The 20137-nt window shown below is 44.3% G+C and overlaps 3 protein-coding genes across 3 annotated transcripts; all 3 read right to left on the bottom strand.

The window, feature by feature from the left end:
• Window positions 1-1849: 1849 nt before the first annotated feature.
• SODALDRAFT_328533 (hypothetical protein) lies at window positions 1850-3367 on the bottom strand. Its single transcript, XM_028610720.1, has one exon. The coding sequence runs from the start codon at window positions 3283-3285 to the stop codon at window positions 2116-2118; it is 1170 nt and encodes a 389-aa protein (XP_028463969.1). The 5' UTR covers window positions 3286-3367; the 3' UTR covers window positions 1850-2115.
• An 805-nt stretch (window positions 3368-4172) lies between these two features.
• On the bottom strand, window positions 4173-6501 carry SODALDRAFT_58988 (hypothetical protein). Its single transcript, XM_028615511.1, has one exon. It carries the CDS (start codon window positions 6282-6284, stop codon window positions 4389-4391), a length of 1896 nt encoding a protein of 631 aa, XP_028463968.1. The 5' UTR covers window positions 6285-6501; the 3' UTR covers window positions 4173-4388.
• Window positions 6382-7633, bottom strand: SODALDRAFT_394035 (hypothetical protein; the record flags this gene model as incomplete). Its single annotated transcript, XM_028615271.1, has 3 exons — window positions 6382-6643; window positions 6752-7187; window positions 7292-7633. 3 exons carry the CDS (start codon window positions 7631-7633, stop codon window positions 6528-6530), a joined length of 894 nt encoding a protein of 297 aa, XP_028463967.1. The 3' UTR covers window positions 6382-6527.
• Between the last annotated feature and the right edge of the window lie 12504 nt (window positions 7634-20137).

Here is a 20137-nt window from a genome sequence, read left to right as displayed (position 1 = left end):
ACCTATCCATCCCTTTCTTTTCCCTTTACGTTGGGGATCAGAGAGGGTTTTACTCCATCTTGAGTCCGCCAAACTGCCGTTGGGACTGTCTTAGATGACCCCTAAACGGCCCGGGTGTTCTTTTACCTCCTCTAGCTTACCCTATGCTTGTTCCAAACCATCATCCCGACTAGTGGCTTGACCCGCATTGGCATATAGACCTAGATGGTGATGAATTGGGCGTGCTTTTTTAAGTCAACTCGATGCGTAGTCCTGGAATTCGCACTGGAATTCCACCATCTGAGGGGATTCGTTATAAGACAGCCTCACTGGTTGACCAGAGAGACCACAAAATTTCTTTTAAAAAGGAGGGGGAAAAGGGGGGGTAAAGGAAAAGGAAATGCTCCAAATGCCGGGTCGTTCTTCATCCCCGATAGTGTCCATGTCTGGAGTTTCATCAATTACTGTCCACTTTACCGTCTTGGTTGCAGAAGTGCCATGTCACTCACATTGGTCGTGTACGGAGGAATGGTAAGTTCAATCCCTTTAAATCAAGAAATCCAACCCACCCCCAGCCCGGTACGGGAATCCCTATCCTTCTCCTTGAAGACAGTGCGCCTAGGTGTAATCAGCCTCCCGACCATCTTTAACAGAATTTCCTCACATTGGGCTTGGTTTGGGACCCGACTTGCGTCATCTGGGTTCGTCTCTCTGGCAACTTATCATACTCATACTGTTGAACGATGTCGTTGGACCCTTGCTGGAGGCGAAAGGGTCCCCCATATGTACTTTGTTGAGACCAAGATAGGGTCGCCGATCAGTTTCAGATGATCACCCTCTGGACTGGGGACCACGGAGTTAAGTTCCGCCATCCAATATCTTACATGAAAGATGATGAAACCGAGGACGCCGAGCCCAAAGTCCTCGTCTGCTTCAAAAAGATTGGCGTACTGTACACTAGAACTCGCTTGGGAGTACCTCGTACATTCTTGCCAAGGCCTAGTTACGTACCAATTTAGTAACCCGGCAGTTAGAGTGTCGGGCCGGCCTGACCCACACAGGGTGTGTGGGGCCGGACCCCGAGTCCATGTCCCGATCAGGGTGGACGCACGAGTGGACCACGCTTTGTACCACCAGCCAGCCTTAAGACAGGATGTGATGACTTGCATGGGCATTTTCGTATTCGTATCAGTCGATATCAATGTCTGAGACAACCGCCACCCTCGTCTTCCAAAGACGACACTGTAGTCTGTGGACTGTCTGTTGACTCTGTTCTGTAGACTGTCCCGTCTATGAGTGACGACGGAGGCACACTGCAATCCCGTTGGCCACTTGATATGCGTATTAGACAAAAGTCCCTGGTTGCCGGGGTCGGAGGGTTACTCTCCCTGCGTTTGGCTGCAGCTCTGGGCCCCGGCATATGAGTTAATCGTAATTGGCGACGTTGCTTGCAGTAGGTATGTAGCTTGTAAGTGGTCACAATCTTGATTCTCGGCAGAAGGCCAAACAGGAAATGAACGAAGTAACAATTGACAAGGAGTGCTTTTACACACGTTACATGGCAGAAGCCCTGGCGTCATATCCGTACTCGGTTAGGACATATAAGCAGGCAGATAAACTGACAGGGCTTTAGGTATGTGAATGCGTAAATACGCAGAAGAGAAGATCTCAAGTAAATTCATATCTTCATAGGCTCAGCTACTTTGATGAATCTGAGTTGGTTACTTGCATCATTTACATGGCACATAGAAGAGATAGGTGCTTTGGGCCGCAGTTACTGCGTAAGGAGTGTAGAGTCATGTATATTGAAAGAAGAAAGATGCAATTATTCAGAATAATATTATCAACATGAACCTTGGCAAGAGAAGTCTGTATGTTAATTATTCCTTTCCAGTGGCTCTTTCTCTCTTCTCACGTTTAAGGTACTTACCTAACCTGCCTGCCTGCCTTCCGTACCTTGACTTACCTTACATGTATCCGTAACTTCTCTCTTCTCAGACATCGAATGTACCTTGGGTTGGTGACCAAATCTTCTTATCCGTCAGTAGTGCAATCATAACAGAAGGAACTTACCTCGGTCATCGTGCTTGGCACAAATTTGAGAGACTCTCACTCGGTTCTCACTCAGTTCAGTCCTCAGGGAACGAGTCCCATATCCCTCGCCCTGGATACGTAGTTCTGGCAAGTCATCCACCCATCAAACACGGCGTCACCCCAAATCCAGTGCTCTTTGAAGACATCGCAAGGTGTCACCCCCTCTACCCACGTATCGTCAGCAATGGTACAAATGCAAGGCCTATCAATCTGGCGGGCCACGAAACGGGCATGGCAGGGCACAGCGCCGCCGGGAGGAACGTTCCACGGCGTCGCCCTCACTTTGGCATGGTAACTCTCCGTCATCCAGTCCGACAGGGCCCGGAGGGTCTCGAAGCGCGGGTCCTCCTCGTACTCTGCACGCACGCCCGGGTCGGTGACGAAACAGATAGAGATGCGCTCACTGGGGTGGTGCGTCGCGTTCCAGGCGTACATGTGGCGGGCGATCTCCCGCACGGCGCGGCAGCGGTGGCACATATCCGCGATCCAGGTTACGGCGAAGGTGTCCCGGGGGTAATGGGTCGGGCGCAGGGCGAAGGCGTTGGCGAAGACGTACTGCCCCTCCGGCCGGGTTAGGGGGACGTTGGCAAGCTCTTCCTCCGTGGTGGGGAAGGGTACGCCCTCCATCCAGGAGGTGCAGTCGGTGAGGCAGTAGCTCAGGGCGCCGCTGCAGGTGCGGCAGCCGTCGACGGGACAGGTCTGCTTCATGGCCTCGTACTCTTCGACCGTTGCTGCTCCCGAGGCGAGGCATTCATTGAGGACCTCGTCGCGGCTGATGATCTCTTCCTGCAGGTTCTCCTCGCGGATCAGCATGTCGCAGGCCAGGGCGAAGTTCTCCTGTTCCTCCTGATCTTCGGAGATGTCGGCGAAGGTGTCAGTGTTGATCCTCTGGTCAAGGAATTCTTCGTCGAACTGGCTGTCTTGGTAGAGGCACTTGCGGCAGACGATATGCCCGCAGGGGAGGATGGTGGGCAGCAGCCCGACCTGCTCTCTTTCGTCCGGGGGGGTGGCATCCCCTATGGCGGATAGGCCGTTGTAGGCCCACTGCTTGAGGTCGACGACCGGAGGCAGAGCCAAGTGCAGAGGCCTCATTTCGCGGTCGCAACATCTACAGACCAGGACGAGGATGCTCAATAAGTCGGGGTTGCTGGCCAGGATGGGCCGAAGGGACGGGAACCAGCTCGCGTCGGCTTCGAGAAGTTGCTCGGCCATTGTGTTGGAGTAAAGTCTGTTTCGAGTTTGGGAATATTGTTAGCAAGTTGTAAACTGGGGACACTTACTAGTTGGTTTCTTCTGTGTTTGATGACTGATGAGATGTTTCCATGAAGCCATCCAGATAGCGACGAATATATACTCCATTCCTAAAAATGGTCGCAAAGTAGAACTATTGTTCTGTATCTGGTCAGTGATACTGATCAAGTGAACATCAAAGATAATCGGAGAACAATTCATTGATTCTTGTCAACAAAGAACTAATTATCACGGTTGTAACTTATAAAGCAAGACGAACAATGAAGAAAGATAGTATGCCGCCTCGAACCTAGGGGCCATTTATTGCGAACAAAGCATTGGAACTAAGAACCTTTGTTATGAAGACAGACTCAGACTCGGGGGAGAGATGGGACTTCGCAAAGACAAACCTCCCCCGACTGTTCTTTTTAATAAAAGAGCAAAGTGTACGTAAGACAGCGAGAAAAGAAAAGGAAATAAAGTAAAGCAGATACAAAATAACACCAATACTCAAGAAGCAGAAGTATATTGCTGGGGGCAGATTCAAAGTTATCAGGGGTGATAACCTAGAGACAAAGAAGTCAGCGGACGATACTATCCTTGACTCCTATAGTCCTATTTGCTTATTAAGATAGAAGTTTCATTTAGTTAAAGGGTTAAGCTTGTCCGATAATGATTTAGTAATAAAGGAGTATACAGTAGGAGGCTATAGGCAGTTCCTCCCTTTTATATACAGTATATCCCTCGCTCCTACCGCGAAGCTTTTTATATAGGCTAGGCCTTTAAAAAGATACTATGCACGTACTTAGGAGACATAACACTCTCCTTTTGTATTTCTCTTTCTTCTTCACTCGTGACAAGTGCTTCGGTTGGGGAAGGAAACTGAACCATGCTTCTATGAACCGATCTAGTCAGTTTGATTCTTTTGTGTATTCTGACCTGAGTTCTCTGAAATCAGTTTACAGTTCTGCAAAGAATTTACTTTCTGAGCTTAGATTCATCCCTATCAGGACGCTAGACATCTGCCCTCTGAGATCGGGATCCCTCGTATACTATATATCACCTATGGAAGAACGAGCCCATGGCTAGATGTCATTACCCCTACAGCCACTCAGCCTACTCCTCGTCAGAATCCGTACAACCGCACGTCGTGTACGGTCTTCATAGGTCCTTCTCTCCCCGACATTCGTCTCGGAAGAATTGTTCTTGCTGGGAGGGAAAGCACCCAACACATCCCGAATAATAGGAACCTCATCCAGTGAAGGCAGCTTGACCGAAGCCCAAGTCCTCGCCGTGTGACTCCCCTCCCGCTTCATCAGCAAACCCATAAGCTCCATGTAAGCCCGGACCATGCTTTTCACCCAAGCGAAGAACTCTTCATGAGAAGTGTAGCTTGCGCGCTCGTAAAAGTCGAGCTTAGTACCCACTAGAAGACGTCGCGGTTGCTGCTGTTTACCTCCATGGGCCCCATTCCGACCCCTTAGTCCCCATTCACCGAGTTGGGACTCACGCGCCGTTTCGTGGTTGCCCATGCCTCGGGTCACTTCGCGAAGAGATATGATGAAACGCAGCTCAGTGACCCAACTGGTCAGTTTGTTCCAGCGACAGTGGTCGCAGCGAGGGTGAAGACACTGCATGTGATGAGATTGACGAGATTGATGTCCACTGTCCGTCTGTGTCTCCACCTCGGCTTCGCCGGCAGCGCCCTCACGTTCGGAAGTCATCGCCGCCTGGAGGGCATGAAGAGCAGCCGCGTTCTTCGGGATCGGCACCTCGTCGCCGTAGCCCTTTTCGTCATCGTGCTTTGACACAAAACGGCAAAAGGGACACTTCCACTGAGCGCCGATGTGTTCAGTGGTGGCCCCGTTGTTATCGCCGCCCTCTTGATCCTGATTGTCGTCATCACCGTCGTCATCTTCCTCATCATCATCGCCGTTATTGTTATCATTGTTGTTCTCGACTCGTCCTTCTTCAGTCTCTTGACTGCCATCGCCTTCATTGATGTCATCAACTCGTCCCTCTTCAGCCTCTCGACTGCCGTCTTCGTGCTCCCCAGAATTCATTTCGGTGTCACTATCAACGGCCTCGTTCCATTCCGTGTCGAAATTGGCATCTGCCTCGGGAGTCGGGGTATTGATCATGTCAAGAAAGCAACGAAGGCCCATGATGTGCTGGCAGGGCAGGATGATACCGACCTCATGTTGTGCATCGGGGCAGGCGTGTATCTGGGCAGCCCGGGCCACGGCTTCTCGGGTAACGCGGCCCTGGTCGTGGAATTCTCCCGTGATGGCAAGAGGGCGCCAGCAAACCGGGCAATCCATTTTCACATTCTCCCAGTCGTCATCATAGAGGCTCTTGAGCTGCTGAGCAACTTGGGGCCAATAGCAGGACCCTTCGATGTTGGTGGCCGTTTCTTCGTCTTTGTTGCGACCGCTCCCCGAGGGGGCTTCGCCATAAGAGCCGCTCCCGACAGCGTCGATGTCGACGCGAGCAACGACTTGAGAGTTATCTTTATCCCCCGAGTTGCAAACGCTCCCGATCCTTCCCATGTCGTCAGCAACGGGGACAGGCCGGTTACGGTGGATGTCCCCATAATGCAGGGCACTCTCGAACTGCACGGCATAGTCCGTGAATCCTAAGTCAGCCCATCTCATACAGCAAGGAGTCTTTCCAAACAGGGCGGTGATGGTGGTCATGTGAAAATCCCAGGTTGAAACGCTTTCCGGGAGCTTCGTCGCTATAGCCGTCATTCGCAGTAACTGGACGAAAAGGGCGTGCCAGTACCGTATTTGTTCCTCGGGCCAGTAGTTGGCAAGCAGACTCTTCGAGATCTGCTCGATCGTGAAGCCGGAGACGTTGGCTTTGTAGCGGTTGATGACCTCGACATCTTGGTCACTTTCATCGGCCATGGTTGTGGAGGTTGAGAAATGACTGTTTCTGAGGCACTCGATGAATTCGTCTTGTTGTTTTCTCCTCTCCATTTACCTGTTTGTCTGTTCAAGAGAGGAAGAGCAAAATTTCTGTACAGTACCAAGCACCGTCCAACCCAAGCAGCGGTGTGTAGGTCATGGCCCTAATCCATTCCCACACATAACCCGAACAAGCCTCGACTCCCACGCGAAATGCGAAACTGACCATGGCCCGGAGAATCCCTCCTGACGCCCACCATATGCAGTTATACAGGAGTAGCAGCAGTAGCGAAAGGGCACCATAGAAGTCTAAGTCTAGTCCCTGGATGACACGTTGCTGTGTCGTGCCCTCTTCCTTCCGCTGGCGGGACCCGCGGCAGGGTGCATCTTCTCTGTCCTCTCGCGCTTGAGCTTCTCGTCGAGGACCCGTGCTGTTGGCAGAAAGAAAAAAAGTCAGCGATGTTTCCAGACGACGGAAAATCCAGAGATAAACGGCCGGGGGGGGGGGGCGAAAAATGCAAAACGGAACAAGAACGCACTGAGAACATCGTAACCAAACTGGGGAAACTCCAAGCACAACGACTTGAACTCGTCCTCGGCCTCGGCGCGGAGCGTATGGGAGCGCGCGGCCCAGAAGCTGGCGATGGGGGCGCGCACGGTGGTGTCGTCGGGGCTGGTGTACTGGTACACGTAGCGGGCGTAGGCGATCTCGCCCTTGGCGGTGGAGTTGACGCAGTGGATCTTGGAGCTGGAGAGGAGCTTGAGGCCGGAGACGCCGTACTTGTCGGCGAGGGTGTAGACGCGGGCGTGCTTGAGAAGCTGATCGCCTGTGTCGTCGACGCTGGGCATGGAGGGGTCCTCCTCGAGGACGCGCTGCCCGGAGAGCTTGCGGGGGAAGTACTCGCCCGTGTAGAGGTATTCGAGGAAGCTGCCTACGGCTTCGGTGTTTTCGTTGGAAAGTTCGATTTGGCGGGGCTACGGTAGAAACACATCAGAGATGATATTTTCGATGCATTGTTTGAATGGGCTAAGTCAAAGAGAGGGAAAGAAAAAAGAAAAGAAAAGATATGTCGACGTACACTTCCATCATCGCTAAACTGCGCACACGCCTCCTTGAAGAAAGGGCTCTTGGCCAAGAGGGCCTGGTGGGCTGTCAAGATGGTTTCGGTGCCGTCCTGACCGACGAGCAAGGTGACGACGGGACTGGTAAGGTAGTTCAGGAAGGTGGCGCGAGGTTCGGGGGCCTTGTCGTCCTGCTTCTCGGCGGCGGCCCCTTCAGCTTCACCGTCCTTCGCGGACTCTCCGACGGTGTCATCGCCGGGAACGATGGTGGTGCCCTCCATCTCAACGTCGTCGCCGGTGGTGGCCGGCTGGGAGGGACGTCCTTCGACGATTTCGACGGCGCTGCGGTCGTCGGCCATGGTGGGCGAAAGCTTGTCTGGAAGATGAAGCTGGACCTCGGGGGACGTTATCGAGGAATTGGATAGGATCTGTCGTATATTCTAACAAGGTGATTCGTAAGAAACTGAACTGAATTGAATTGAAGCGAATTGCCTGGAGTTGAAACGGTGGTGGATGGGTGAAGTGGCGTAGGAGGAGGGAGAGGTAGAGGTGGGCGACTTATCCGGATGTTGCTTTTGTACGGGAGTCGCTGTTTTTCCGTAAGAGCAAGGCGAGGTAGCTTTCCCAGCCATGTACCTGCGCTAGCGCTCCCAAGCTGCATGGATGCCTTATGCGCAAGGCGACAAGCAATCTCCACAGCAACAGCGTTATCGATAACGGTTTTCGCCCATAGAGGATGTTTTGAACGGACCGTGGTTTTTGTCGCACAGACCTCCCTCGGTGTGGAACAACCTGACTGCCGATTACGTGTTTGGGCACGGAAGGTGTCGCACCTCCCTCGGGGTTAAACAACCTAACGGCCGAATAAGCGGTCAGGCACAGAAGGTGGATATCCGTAGGATTATCGGGCATTAATTTTGTCTTCTAGAACCACACGTTTTATATAATGTTTTACGGCTTTAATATAATTAATTTAGAGCCTTTTAATCTAACTGGTTTTATCGTATTTACTCTTTATGATTATACTATATTAGGTAGTTACTGCTAGTAGTTATAGTTTTCTATAAGAAGGAATATATCTTATAAGATCTTATATCGGAATGCTTCTCTTTATTATCGATAACGTTAGATACCTCCTTTGACAATTCTTTTAGCTATAGCTTCTAAGAATCTTTTTAGTACTATTTATAAAGCTTTTAGCATTCTTTTCGATTTCTTCCCGGAATCTCTTTTACCATTCGTTATTCTAGGTCTTAATAATTCGGTTATAACGTTCTAAACCCTCTTTTAAAGGTATATATCACTTACTTCCTTATATCTTATTAATATCAGGGCACTTTTAGAAAGGGTTATAGTTATACCGGCTCCTCTTTTTAGTCTAGTAGTCGTAAATCCACTCCTTTTTTAAAGACTATTAGGAGTTCTATTATCCCTATTATACCGGCTATTACTTACCTTCTTTATCCTTTCTTAAGAACATCGCCGTATAAAAGGATAATATAGTAGGTGCTATAACCGCGTAGATACGGCTTTAGAGTGGTTTTAGTAGACGGTTATATAACCCCCTTTTTAAGGCTACGAGATCCACCACCTCTATATATATTAAGGACAGGCTCCGGACATCCCTATTAAGAGATTATCATTCAATTATTATCCTCTTTTATAATTACTTATTCTACGTTTAAGGTATCTTTTAAGTTTAACTTATATTACCCTGATCAGAATAGTGACTACCGATCTACTTCTTCGCTAAAGGTTATTATCAGGTGCCTGCAGCAGTGGTAATAATAGGTTCCCAGTGTGAACTCATAGGGGTTCAGGCGTATCCAGTCTAAGACCCCTCGAGGTATAAACAAAGCAGTCATCATACTAGCAAACAGAATAGTCCCTCGAAGTAAATAAGGCAGCCCTCGAGGAAGCAAATAAAGTAGTCCTCGAGGAGTAGCGGAGCGTAGTCTTAAGGAGCGGGGGAGCCTCCCCTTAGAAGAGGGAGGCCAGCGATTAATCTAATTCTTTAGCTACACCCACGTTCCGACCCCCTTATAATCCTATCGTGATTATACCTGGTTCCTTACTTGACCCTACCTTTTCACTCTTTGCGACTACCCATTTAACAGTTATAGCGTTATTAGTTATGTTTTGGTTATATATCGTGGTTTAGCTAGACTGACCTCTTTGTCTGATCTTTGTCTTAACGATCTGGTGCTACTATATCTGTATCTAGTTATAGCGTCTTATTAAGTCGGTAGGGGTAATAGCGATAAGGCTATATTATATACTCTTCTATAATCGATTAGATTAAAGATAGACTATCTTCTTCTAGCTATAGGAGCTTTATAAACTATATCTTAGACTATTCCAGGGCTATCCTCCGAATAGTATTAGAAAAGCCGTTAATCTAATCTTTGTTAGTATTATAGGCACAAATCTTATACGTCTTAGCGTCGCTGTATAGCTTAATAAAGCCTTTTAGCTAGTATTTATAGGGTATATACCTAATATTTTAGATATATTCGTCCTATTGTTGCTTAATCAGTGATTTCTAGACTGTATTCGTCGGCTTAAGGCCCGTCTTAAGGGCTTATAATATATCCCTTACTTCTCTTTTACCGGCGTACTAATTATTTAACGTAGGGCTAATAGTTTTAGCGATATGATTCTAACGGGCGTAAAGGCCCTTTTACTCGGCCTTATAATAATTCTTTTCTACCTACTAGATCTTAAGGAGTATATCCTAATTAGAGGTATTACGTTATTTAGTAGTAATGGACGGCTATAGTAGATCTATTCGAATACGATATATAGGCCTTTTAGCCTTTTTAAGATCAGGATTAATAAGGTTAGCGATATCATAGGAGTACGCGATAGTTATCACCGCTTTAATATAAAGCTGCTAGTCCTTTAGCGTAATAAGCATTGTAAGCGCTAATATATATACTACTACTATAAAGGTTATCGTTATCCGAATAAAAAGCAGTATAATAGGATAAATAAAAAGGTCGATTAACTAAACTAAATACTTTAAGAGACTGACTCCACGATATATAAGTTTTGTCCTAGTGATATATAAACCTACTTTTAAGTGGAGCCATAAAGATAAGCGGCCGTTAATACAGCTGCAGCGCGAAGCGTGTTATGAAGATATACGAACTAAAGATAGATTCTAGGAGAGGTCATAAGCTCTACGAGCTTACCTGTAGAGGTATAATAGATATACCTCGGCAGTCTCCTGACTAAGCTACCTCTCTGACTAAGCTAGAATAAACTGTGGCACTAGAATAAACTATACCACTTCGTGCCGTCTCTACATACTAGCAGGCTAGCGTATATAGAGTAGTAAATACCCTCCCCCGTAAAAGTAATTGTCCCGATTATATATATCTCGAATATCCGTCCGAAAAGACTTAGTAGTGAGTAAAAACTATAATAAACTAAAGTGTAATAATGGACGAAAAAGAGAAAAAAAAAAAGATAAGAGTTATAATATCGGAAATAAAACAGGAGCGTATCCGCTTAGATTAAGAAAACTAATAGATTATAGTATAGCCTCCTTAGTCCGAGTCGTTAATCTAATCCGGTGTAGTCTATATATTTATAGTCTATGCCTTATTCTGCGAGATGGTTTCCTAACTAGGATTATGTATATTAGTCTGGTTCTAGGTATTATTAGTCGTTATCTAGGGCTATTATATTATTAGTGCGGGTGATAAGGTGGTAGTTAAGGTGGTAGTTAACTATAGGTTAAGGTGCTAGAGGATCTTGTCTATATCCTATTTAAGCGATATAATCTGGCGGTCCGTGATCGCTTCGTTATATACTAGGGTCTTAATATCGTCGATTACGATCTGTATATCTTCCTCTATACCTTGGAATTTACCTATTATTATTTATATATACTCGCCTAGAGTTTCTATTATGCTAGTAATGTTTTTGCTAAAATTAATAAAGTTATTTACTATTATAGCTTCCTAGTTATCGAGCCTCTTATCTAGACGGTTAAGTCTCTCGTCGGTCTTCTACTCGAGTATCTGTATACTTACCGTTAACGCTTATAGCTATATAATAGGAGCGGTCTAGGTCGTTTTCTATTTCTTACCGGGCTTTATATTCGTAAACTTAGTACTATTACTTAGGGATATAAGGCGCTTACGGTGCTTATTAGCGATATCTTCCTGTTTCCAGTTTAAAATATCCCGTATAATACTATTTCTGTTTAGAGTGTCTAGCTAATATAGCCCGATAATACCGTTATCTCTTAGGGTCAGGGCGATAACGTAATGTTTAAGATGCTTATTCTTTACCGCTATCTTTGCTTTTAGTCTATCTATTAGGTCTATATAGTCGAAAATCATAGAAGATAGAAGATTATCGACTTTAGTCTTTAAATACTAGTCCACCTTTCTAGTAGATCCGGCCACCGCGTATAACTAATCTATAAATACTTACCGGATAGTAGCTTTATCCTAACAATTAGTATAGACCGGAAACGTTATAGCCTAGGTACTGGATAATCCGGTAAGCGCGGGGTTATTAAAGTATCTAGTCCCCCTTATAGTTTTGCCTGTTAGGGTCGGAAATAAAGGTATCTATAGGACCACCATAATATTCGAGATCTTAGGTATCGGATACTATACTTATTCACCCTTTACGGTGATTATCTATAACTATATCTGCTTCTGCTACGGTTCCTATTAAGTGATTACTAATATCCTAGTGCCCGCGATAGCGGTTAGGTCAGTCTTTAGCGTCGCTTATGGCTATAGTGTGTTTATTACCGTAATACCCTTAGTCGGTGCGAAATCGTCGTTTCTGTATATTAGTCTAGCGGGATTATTTATAGTATAGCCCTTTATATCTATTCTCCACTTCCTATTCGAGTCTAGCTTCTTTTTCTTTTAGTCTAACGTGTAATATAAAGGATCCTCCTAGTATCTAAACATTCCTGTCTCCGCTAATACCCTATCGTATATATCTAGACTATTCTTTTCCTCCGGTAAGAAGTTACTATGCTTTATACGATTAATAATTACCCTTTATTCGTTATTCCACTCCGTCGTCTTCCGGGCCGTTCCCTTTATCTATATATAATACGCTGCTGCTTAAGCCTCTTAAACTTAGGGACTAGCCTATACCTTTGTAATATCTCGGTCTAGATTTCCTAGCTTTACTAGGTTATCCCCCTTAATTACTATCTAAACTAGGCAGTATATCGCTATAGCCTTTCGTTCCTATACTAAACTACGATGTTCCGCCGATAGGGATAATGATAAGTCGTGATACTACTCGTAGGTTCAGAATTCTTTAGGTAGGTATTTAGCGACGTCTCGATATATTTTAATATACTATTATCCTCTTAAGTGGATAAAAATACGTGCAGAAAGGTCTAGTGATTTTATATTATCGTTTATTATATATACTGCGGCTAATTGTTCGTGGAGCCTTCGGATATAAGCTAAGCTCTATTACTTATCCTATTACTTATTATACAGCTATATCTTACATAGAGGGTTATTAGTTAGGGGAAGTATAGACTTAATAATTAGTGTTTGGAAGGGAGAAAGTAAGGAAATAAAGGAGAAAATGCTAATACTAGTAAAATCGGGGTTAGCGAAAGAAAAGAATTTAGGTGAATAGTGAAAGAAAGAAAGATATAAGAAAATATTTAGTAAGAGGAAAAAGAAAAGGTTATATAGTTATTATTTCGGAAGTAGAACTGTAGTCGGTTAGTCGTTTAGTGTTATATAGTTCTAGTAAAAGGTAAGGTTATTTTAGAAGACGTAAGGGTATACCCTAGCCGTAGTAAGGGCGTTTATTCCGGAAACGGCAGTAGTGTAAACTAGTTCTTTCCGTCTTTCCGAATATTAGCTAAAAGCGGCTATACCTTTTTACCTTCTATTATCTGTTTATAGGTGTATTTATTAGCAATAACTTCGGTGTATTCCCTATTATCCGTTCGTCGTCTATATAGCAGCTTTACCTTAATTAGCCTCTGAAATTTTCGTTTCGCTATCTACGCTATTTTATCTTCCGTAGTGTCGGTGTCCACCGCCTTAGGAAATAGTTCATCTATCGTAACCGGATCTTTACATTCGAATTTATATACTAGGTCGCTCGTATTTTCTATTAGTAAGTGTCGTGGATACTATTCGTTATACTAGGTTAGCCAGCCCTTCTATTTAACCAGGTATTCGACTATCGGCCTACCGCCGAATCTGATTACTCGCCTACGCTATAGTTTCTCGATCTCGAAAGACTGCCAGTCTCCGTTATCGCTATCCACGATAATCGGCCCTGGTTTTGTCTTTTCTCTGCCGAAAAATTCTGTGCCTGAGTCCAGAGTGGGTTAGCCTAGATGAAATTATAGACTTGAAAAATATCCTTTTCTGCTATAGATAGCGGTTCTATTTAGGGTAGGGAAGAGTAATAGTGTGGAAAAGAAACCGCCCGGTGAAACTATAAAACTATAGTAGTCGTATCCAGTAGGAATAAAACTTAAAAACTGATAGGAGTAGCGCTTACTAGCAGGAAACTACTCGCGAGGAAAGTGTAAGTTAAGTTAATAATGTTAACGAAAAAGAGGGGTAATAAGCGGTAGTCGAAAAGTACGAAGACGGTAAGAGTGCGAGATCCGTGTCTGCGTGGAAAAAGTTCTAAAAACGTTCTTAATTAAGACGAATAACGGTTGTACAGTTAGGTGTAAGATAGAGAGGGAAACAAGACGCTAGAGAAAATACGGAACGCTGGAGAGAAAACTACGGGACTTAGCTATCTCGGCGTACTGCCGGGTTATATCAATCAGGGGCTCTGCCAGGGTTAACAGATATAACCGATTATTAAGTTTTCTGATAGGAGGTGTTCGCTTTTTAGGAATTAGCAGATTAAATAAAAGAAAAATAGGGTATAGTATAGCGACGATCGGAAGCAATTAGTTACTACTATTTATCAGGCCGTAAATACGGCTATAGCGCGAAGCGTGTTAAGAAGATATAAGAACTAAAGATAGATTCTAGGAGAGGTCGTAAGCTCTACGAGCTTACCTGCAGAGGTATAATAGATATACCTCGGCAGTCTCCTGACTAAGCTACCTGTCTAATTAAGCTAGAATAAACTATGATACTAGAATAAACTGTGGCACTTCGTGCCGTCTCCACGTACTAGCAGGCTAGCGTATATAGCATAGTATCGACCCTACGGCTCCGACCTCCTATAAGAGGTTTTTGCTTTAAAAGATAGGGCCTATATAGCTCTTACTTCCTACGTCTTCTGAAATAGTTATAGCCTCGCTATTAACGAATAGTATCCTCGTAGTAGTAAACCGATACGTATTACGTATCGGTATAGGAAAGGAAAGGTCCGATTAGACCCGGCGTCTTAGAGTTATAAATCGAAAAGACGGAAGACCTTAATATAATCCACGGCTTACCCTTTTAAGGTTAACCTCCGGTGTCGCGATACTAGCTAGGTAGTTAAAGCTATCCTTAGCCGTGCTACCGGTAAACCTAGTCCATATAATCACCCCTGGATAAAGGCTAATACGTTCTACTAGTTTCGCTCTCGGGGACTAGAAGCACGCCGGCTTAAGGTTATTACTATATAGAATAGCGGTATACGGCCCCGCGAGATTATAAATAGCCTCCGTAATCCTAAAGATCCTAAGTAATAGCCGCTCTAAGTAACGAGGAAGGACGTATTAAATCTTCTCGCGAGGCACTGCCGGGAAGAGCTTACTAGCAGGACTCTAATCTAGTAGCTTTATAAGGTTTACCTCTTTTCTAGTCCTTTTATCCTTACCATTATTATTTAATCGTATACTAATTTCTTAGGAAATTAATTCACAGGGTAACTTCTTCTATCACGATCGATATAATAGCCTTAACCGAATATAATACCTTTTCCTTATGCCTAAGTCGGCTCTTACCCTTCTTTAAGATACCCCCGATATCTTCGTTATCGACGCCATCTATAAGACTAATAGGTTTAATATACCGTTACTTAACTTCTACGGTATATACCCGCTCTATAAGTCCTTCTCTATTACGGTTATTTTCGTGAATAGAGAAACAGAGGCTTAATACGCTTAGGCGCTCGGGGTTCTAACCGAATTTATCCGTATTACTAGAGTACTACTACCACGGTGTGTTATCACGGACTAGGAGCTTCCCTAATTAACGCCCTCATAGCCTATATAAACTTAGGGCAGGTGCCCTAGAACTTATATTGTTAGTATATTAATATAAATATACTCACGAAGACGAAGCCCTTCTTTTCTAAGGCTACGAAGCTATTAAATAGAACGGTTTAATGCTACCCCTCTTTTTCCTCGTTTTTAAAGGCTTAGAATAACCTTATTATAAGCCTAACTAAGGAGGTCTTTACGCAGAGATTTAGAGACTTTTAGTAACCAGGTAAATACCTAGCCGACGTAGTTAATTACGCTATAAACTCCTGGATTACTCCTTATAAAGAGAAGATCGTGGAGTACTTTATAAATAAGGTCCCCTATTGTCAAATGGGTAGCCGCAAAGAGTAAAAAGGTAGGGTCAAGCAAGGAACCAGGTATAATTATAATAGGATCACGATAGGAAAGTGTAGGGGTAGCTAAAGAGTCAGATTAATCGCTGGCCTCCCTATCTAAAAGGGAGGCTCCTCCGCTCCTTAACACTACGTTCCGCTGCTCCTCGAGGACTACTTATTTACTTCGAGGGACTATTCTGTTTACTATGTAATAACTGCTTTATTTATGCCTCGAGGGGTCTTAGACTAGGTATACCTAGACCTCTATACGCTTATACTAGGGACCTATTATAACCACTGCTATAGGTACCTAATATAGCGACCTCCCCCGGATACTCCTATCCTTAGGAGCGCCTAATCCGTGCCGGCCCCTTAGCTCCTCCGAAAACCTAGCCTCCGGGTCTATCCTTAAATCTTAAATCCCTTAATACCCCGAGCCAGAGCCCTCTATAATAAGGCCCTAATAGGTTCCTGCCTAGTGTCTACACGGAGCCTCCTTAGCCGTGGCTCTAATCTAAGTATACCCTCTCTCTCTTTATCTATTAACTAAGGCCGCTTCCTTTTATGCTTCCAAATCCGGTGCTATGTATAGCCGAGTCCCGTTAATTCACCTATAATCGTGTTCCTACCGGAAACCTGAGGGGTTCCGGGGTAGGTCCTTCACAGGCCGTCGAATCTACTCTTTTATCCTCGTAGATTATCTCTTTAATCTATCTATAAAGACTCCTAAAACTAGTACTACGTGGGGCCTGTTATTACTTCTTCTATAAGTTTTGTAGCTTCCTTCTTTATACTAAAAATAGGTGCCTATATAACTGCTTTAGGGATATCTCGTAACCTACCGTTATTCCCTCTTCCTATTCTTTTCTTCCTCTTCTATACTTAATTTTCGATTATACTACGCCTTATAAGTTCTACCTAATCTAAGATATCGCGTACTAACGGTTTATAGTTTCACTTAATTAATTACTTAATCCACTACTATCTTATAAGTGCTCTCTAACCTATCTCTAGTCTATAATACTAGCTAACTACACGATATAGTGTAGTTACTATACCTTCCTAGGGAGATAATAATAAATGCGTCGCTACTCCTATGAGTATAACGCGGTCCTCTAAGAGGATTAAGATTATAGTTACGGCGTCGACCTTATAGTCCGCTAGGTAGTCGGCCACGTAGCCTACTACGCTAGAGCCTCCTACTCCTACCGCGGCTATATTATCGTCGACTACTACGCTATCGGTTACTCCACGCTAAAGGGTAATAGATATCGGTATAGGCGGGGATCTAAGGGCCCCCTATATACGTTATACGGGTAGGTTAGTAATAATTAACTTTAAGGAAAAAACGCACACTATTAAGGCCGTGATATACCGCTATACCGATAATAGTCGGCGGACGAATAAGTGCTATTATTACTCTAAGTATAATAGCCTTAAGTGCCGCGTGGTAAGTTATATATCTTTATCGTCGTCCTACTACGCCTTTATTCCCCTTTATATCTCTCTATTATTCCTATAACTATAGGCCCTCCTTTTATAGACTACTCCGTGGGCCTATTTCTAATATACATAATAGCTCCCTATTACCGGTAAAAACGCTGCCGAGTAGCTATAGAAGGTTTTAGTTATCGCTATTAAGAAAGGTAGTCTAAATAAGAGTCGCCGTGTGAGTATTACTATATCCCTTCGTTAACCCTGTATAATACCCTTACTAATCCTTTATAGTACTAGGCTATAGTAGTTTAATACTAGGTTATCCTTAGAGAGGCTTTAGGTTAGGCGACGTTAAAGGTTAACCGGTCGTCTGCCGAGGAAGCTATAGCTACTCGGCGTTAAGCTAAAGAAGTTACTAATACCCGTTAGAAAACGGCGGAAGATATCTATAAAAGGCTTAATAGTATAGAGTCGCTCCTTAAGTAATTTGTCGGACTATAGTAGCAGCGTTTTACCGTCAAGTAGAAACGCCTTAATATTAAATACTAACGCCTTATATTACACGGGCGTGATATCGCGGCCTAGGAGCGGACGGCTCCTACCTTCGAGTAAATAGCTACTCTTAACCTAGCCTAGGCTTAGAGAGACCTGTCTACACTCTTAGGGTCTGCCTTAGCCCCCGCGGGGGTTAGCTTTATATATAACGATATATTTAGCGATAGTGGTAGTAACGCGTAATCTTAAGGCTTCGTGCCGTAGGGTCTATAAGGCCCGCCGGACCCTTACGAAGTGCCCGACGATAACGATATAGTGCTAACCTTATTAGCGAAGAAAAAGGGGAAGAAGGCTTTAACGCCCTTAACTCTTTTATTAGGGAAGAAGAAGAAGAAGTAGTAGAAGGCGAAAACGCTACTATCTTTTTATCCTTCGACGCTATCCGTGGGTAGTGGGTAAAAGGGGGTAATAGCTACTACCGCGGGGTAAAGCCAGGTATATATAGAGGAATAGTTATTTCTTTTTTCTTAGGTTTTTTACTAGCTTTCGGGTTACGTTTTTCCTTTTTTTTTTTAACCAGCTTTAGGGTATTCCCATCGCAACTCTAACGGTCCTTAACTATACTCCTATTATAATATAATTATATCCCTATTATAACGGTCACTTAAGAGAATAGTAGAGGGAAATAGACTTTAAGGGCGATAAGCCATTATACCGAAGGAAGAGGAACGGGGATTAGGGCGTTATACCCGAAAAGGAATAAAGGTCGGGAGTAAAACGCTTAAAAGGAAGAAAATAGTAACCGAGGCGATAATACCTATACGGTCCCCGTCTAGGTTAAGAGGGGGGTCCTTGCCTAAGAATTCATCTTTAACGGCCCACTAAAGGGTTTTCTAGGTTAATATAGCTGATACGTGGCCCTTATCTTTATTAGGTCCCCTACGGGGATAATATATAAACCTATTTAGTTCCTAGTAAGTCTCGTTATCCGTAAAGGGGGGAAGGGTAGAATAACGCCCTTATATCGTGTCTATAAGGTCTCCTATAGGGATAGTGTGTAAACCTATTTAGTTCCCTAATAGTCCTGCCTTAAAGTAAGCGTTAATAAGTTTATTAGAGACGTTCCACTTCGGCTCCTAGGTATTCTCCTCGTCGCTATACCCTATCTATTTAATTAGGTATTAACGTCGCTTACCTTAGTATCGATAGTCTAGGATAGCTTCGACCTTATACTTATCCGAATCCGGTTCGACGTTAACTATAGGTGGTTCCGGTTATAACCTATCACGGGACCTTTATAGTTCTAGCAGGGAAACCGGGAAGACGTTATAAATCCTTATACCCTTCGGGAGGTCTAATTAGTAAGCTAGACTATATATACCGACGACCTTAGTTATCTTATACGGACTAATAAACTTATCGCTGAGCTTTTTCGAGGGTCTTTTCTATCGGGTATTCTTCGTAGATAGTAAGACGTACTCGTTTACTTTAAAGGAATGCTAGGTATAACCGTTATTATAATACTATTCGTAGGAAGCCTACGCCCTTTTAATAAGGTCCGAAATAGATCGGCGCTAGGCTATAAGGTATTCCGCTCGGGTCTCGGCTTTAGCGGCGTGGGCCTCGCCTGCCCTCGGGAGCTACACTTTATTAGGGCCTTAGGGGTTATAACCTATTAACGTATCGGCGGGGGTATAACGTATCGTAGAATACTACGCCGTATTATAGGTGAATTCTGCGAGCGGTAGTCGGTTAACCTAGTTATCCTATTCCTGCGAATAGAATATACGTAGGTAATACTCAAGGTTCTAGTTCTATCGCTCCGTCTATCTATCCGTCTACGGGTACTACGCTATAGATAGGCGTTATATAGTGCCGAGGCAGCGATATAAAGTTACCTAAAAACGACTCGTAAATAACGCCCCGCGATCGGATATAATACTATTAGATAAGCTAAAGGTATAGAGGACGTGATACTATAGAGACTTAGTAAGCCCCTTAGCTGTTAGGCCACTATTTATAGGGATATAGATTAAGTACTTTATTAGGCGGTATACTACCACGTGGATAGTATCTTATTTCCTATCTATAGCCGCGCTATAAACCGGCGGTAGGCCCGTAATAAAGTTAATAGATATCTTTATAAAGGGGCGCTAAGTTATTAGAAGACTCGTTAGCTTACTATATAGCTTATAGTGCCGCGGCTTAGTATATTAATACATGCCGTAGGTGGGTATAAATTAACGTATATCCTAGGGGAGATAGTCTTAGAAGTAAAAATCCGAAATCCTTTTAGTAGTTCTTATAACCCTATAGTACCCTATACTAGGTCCGTTATAGAAATACTATAAGACCTTCTAACGGAGGCTAGAGTAGTCTAGTATAAAAACACGATTCTTAAAATAAAGGATACCACT

This window comes from Sodiomyces alkalinus (assembly GCF_003711515.1).
Source record: "Sodiomyces alkalinus F11 unplaced genomic scaffold SODALscaffold_10, whole genome shotgun sequence".
Classification (NCBI taxonomy): domain Eukaryota; kingdom Fungi; phylum Ascomycota; class Sordariomycetes; order Glomerellales; family Plectosphaerellaceae; genus Sodiomyces; species Sodiomyces alkalinus.
Note: the sequence above shows the minus strand (reverse complement) of the source record. Positions and strands in the feature narration are given on the sequence as shown.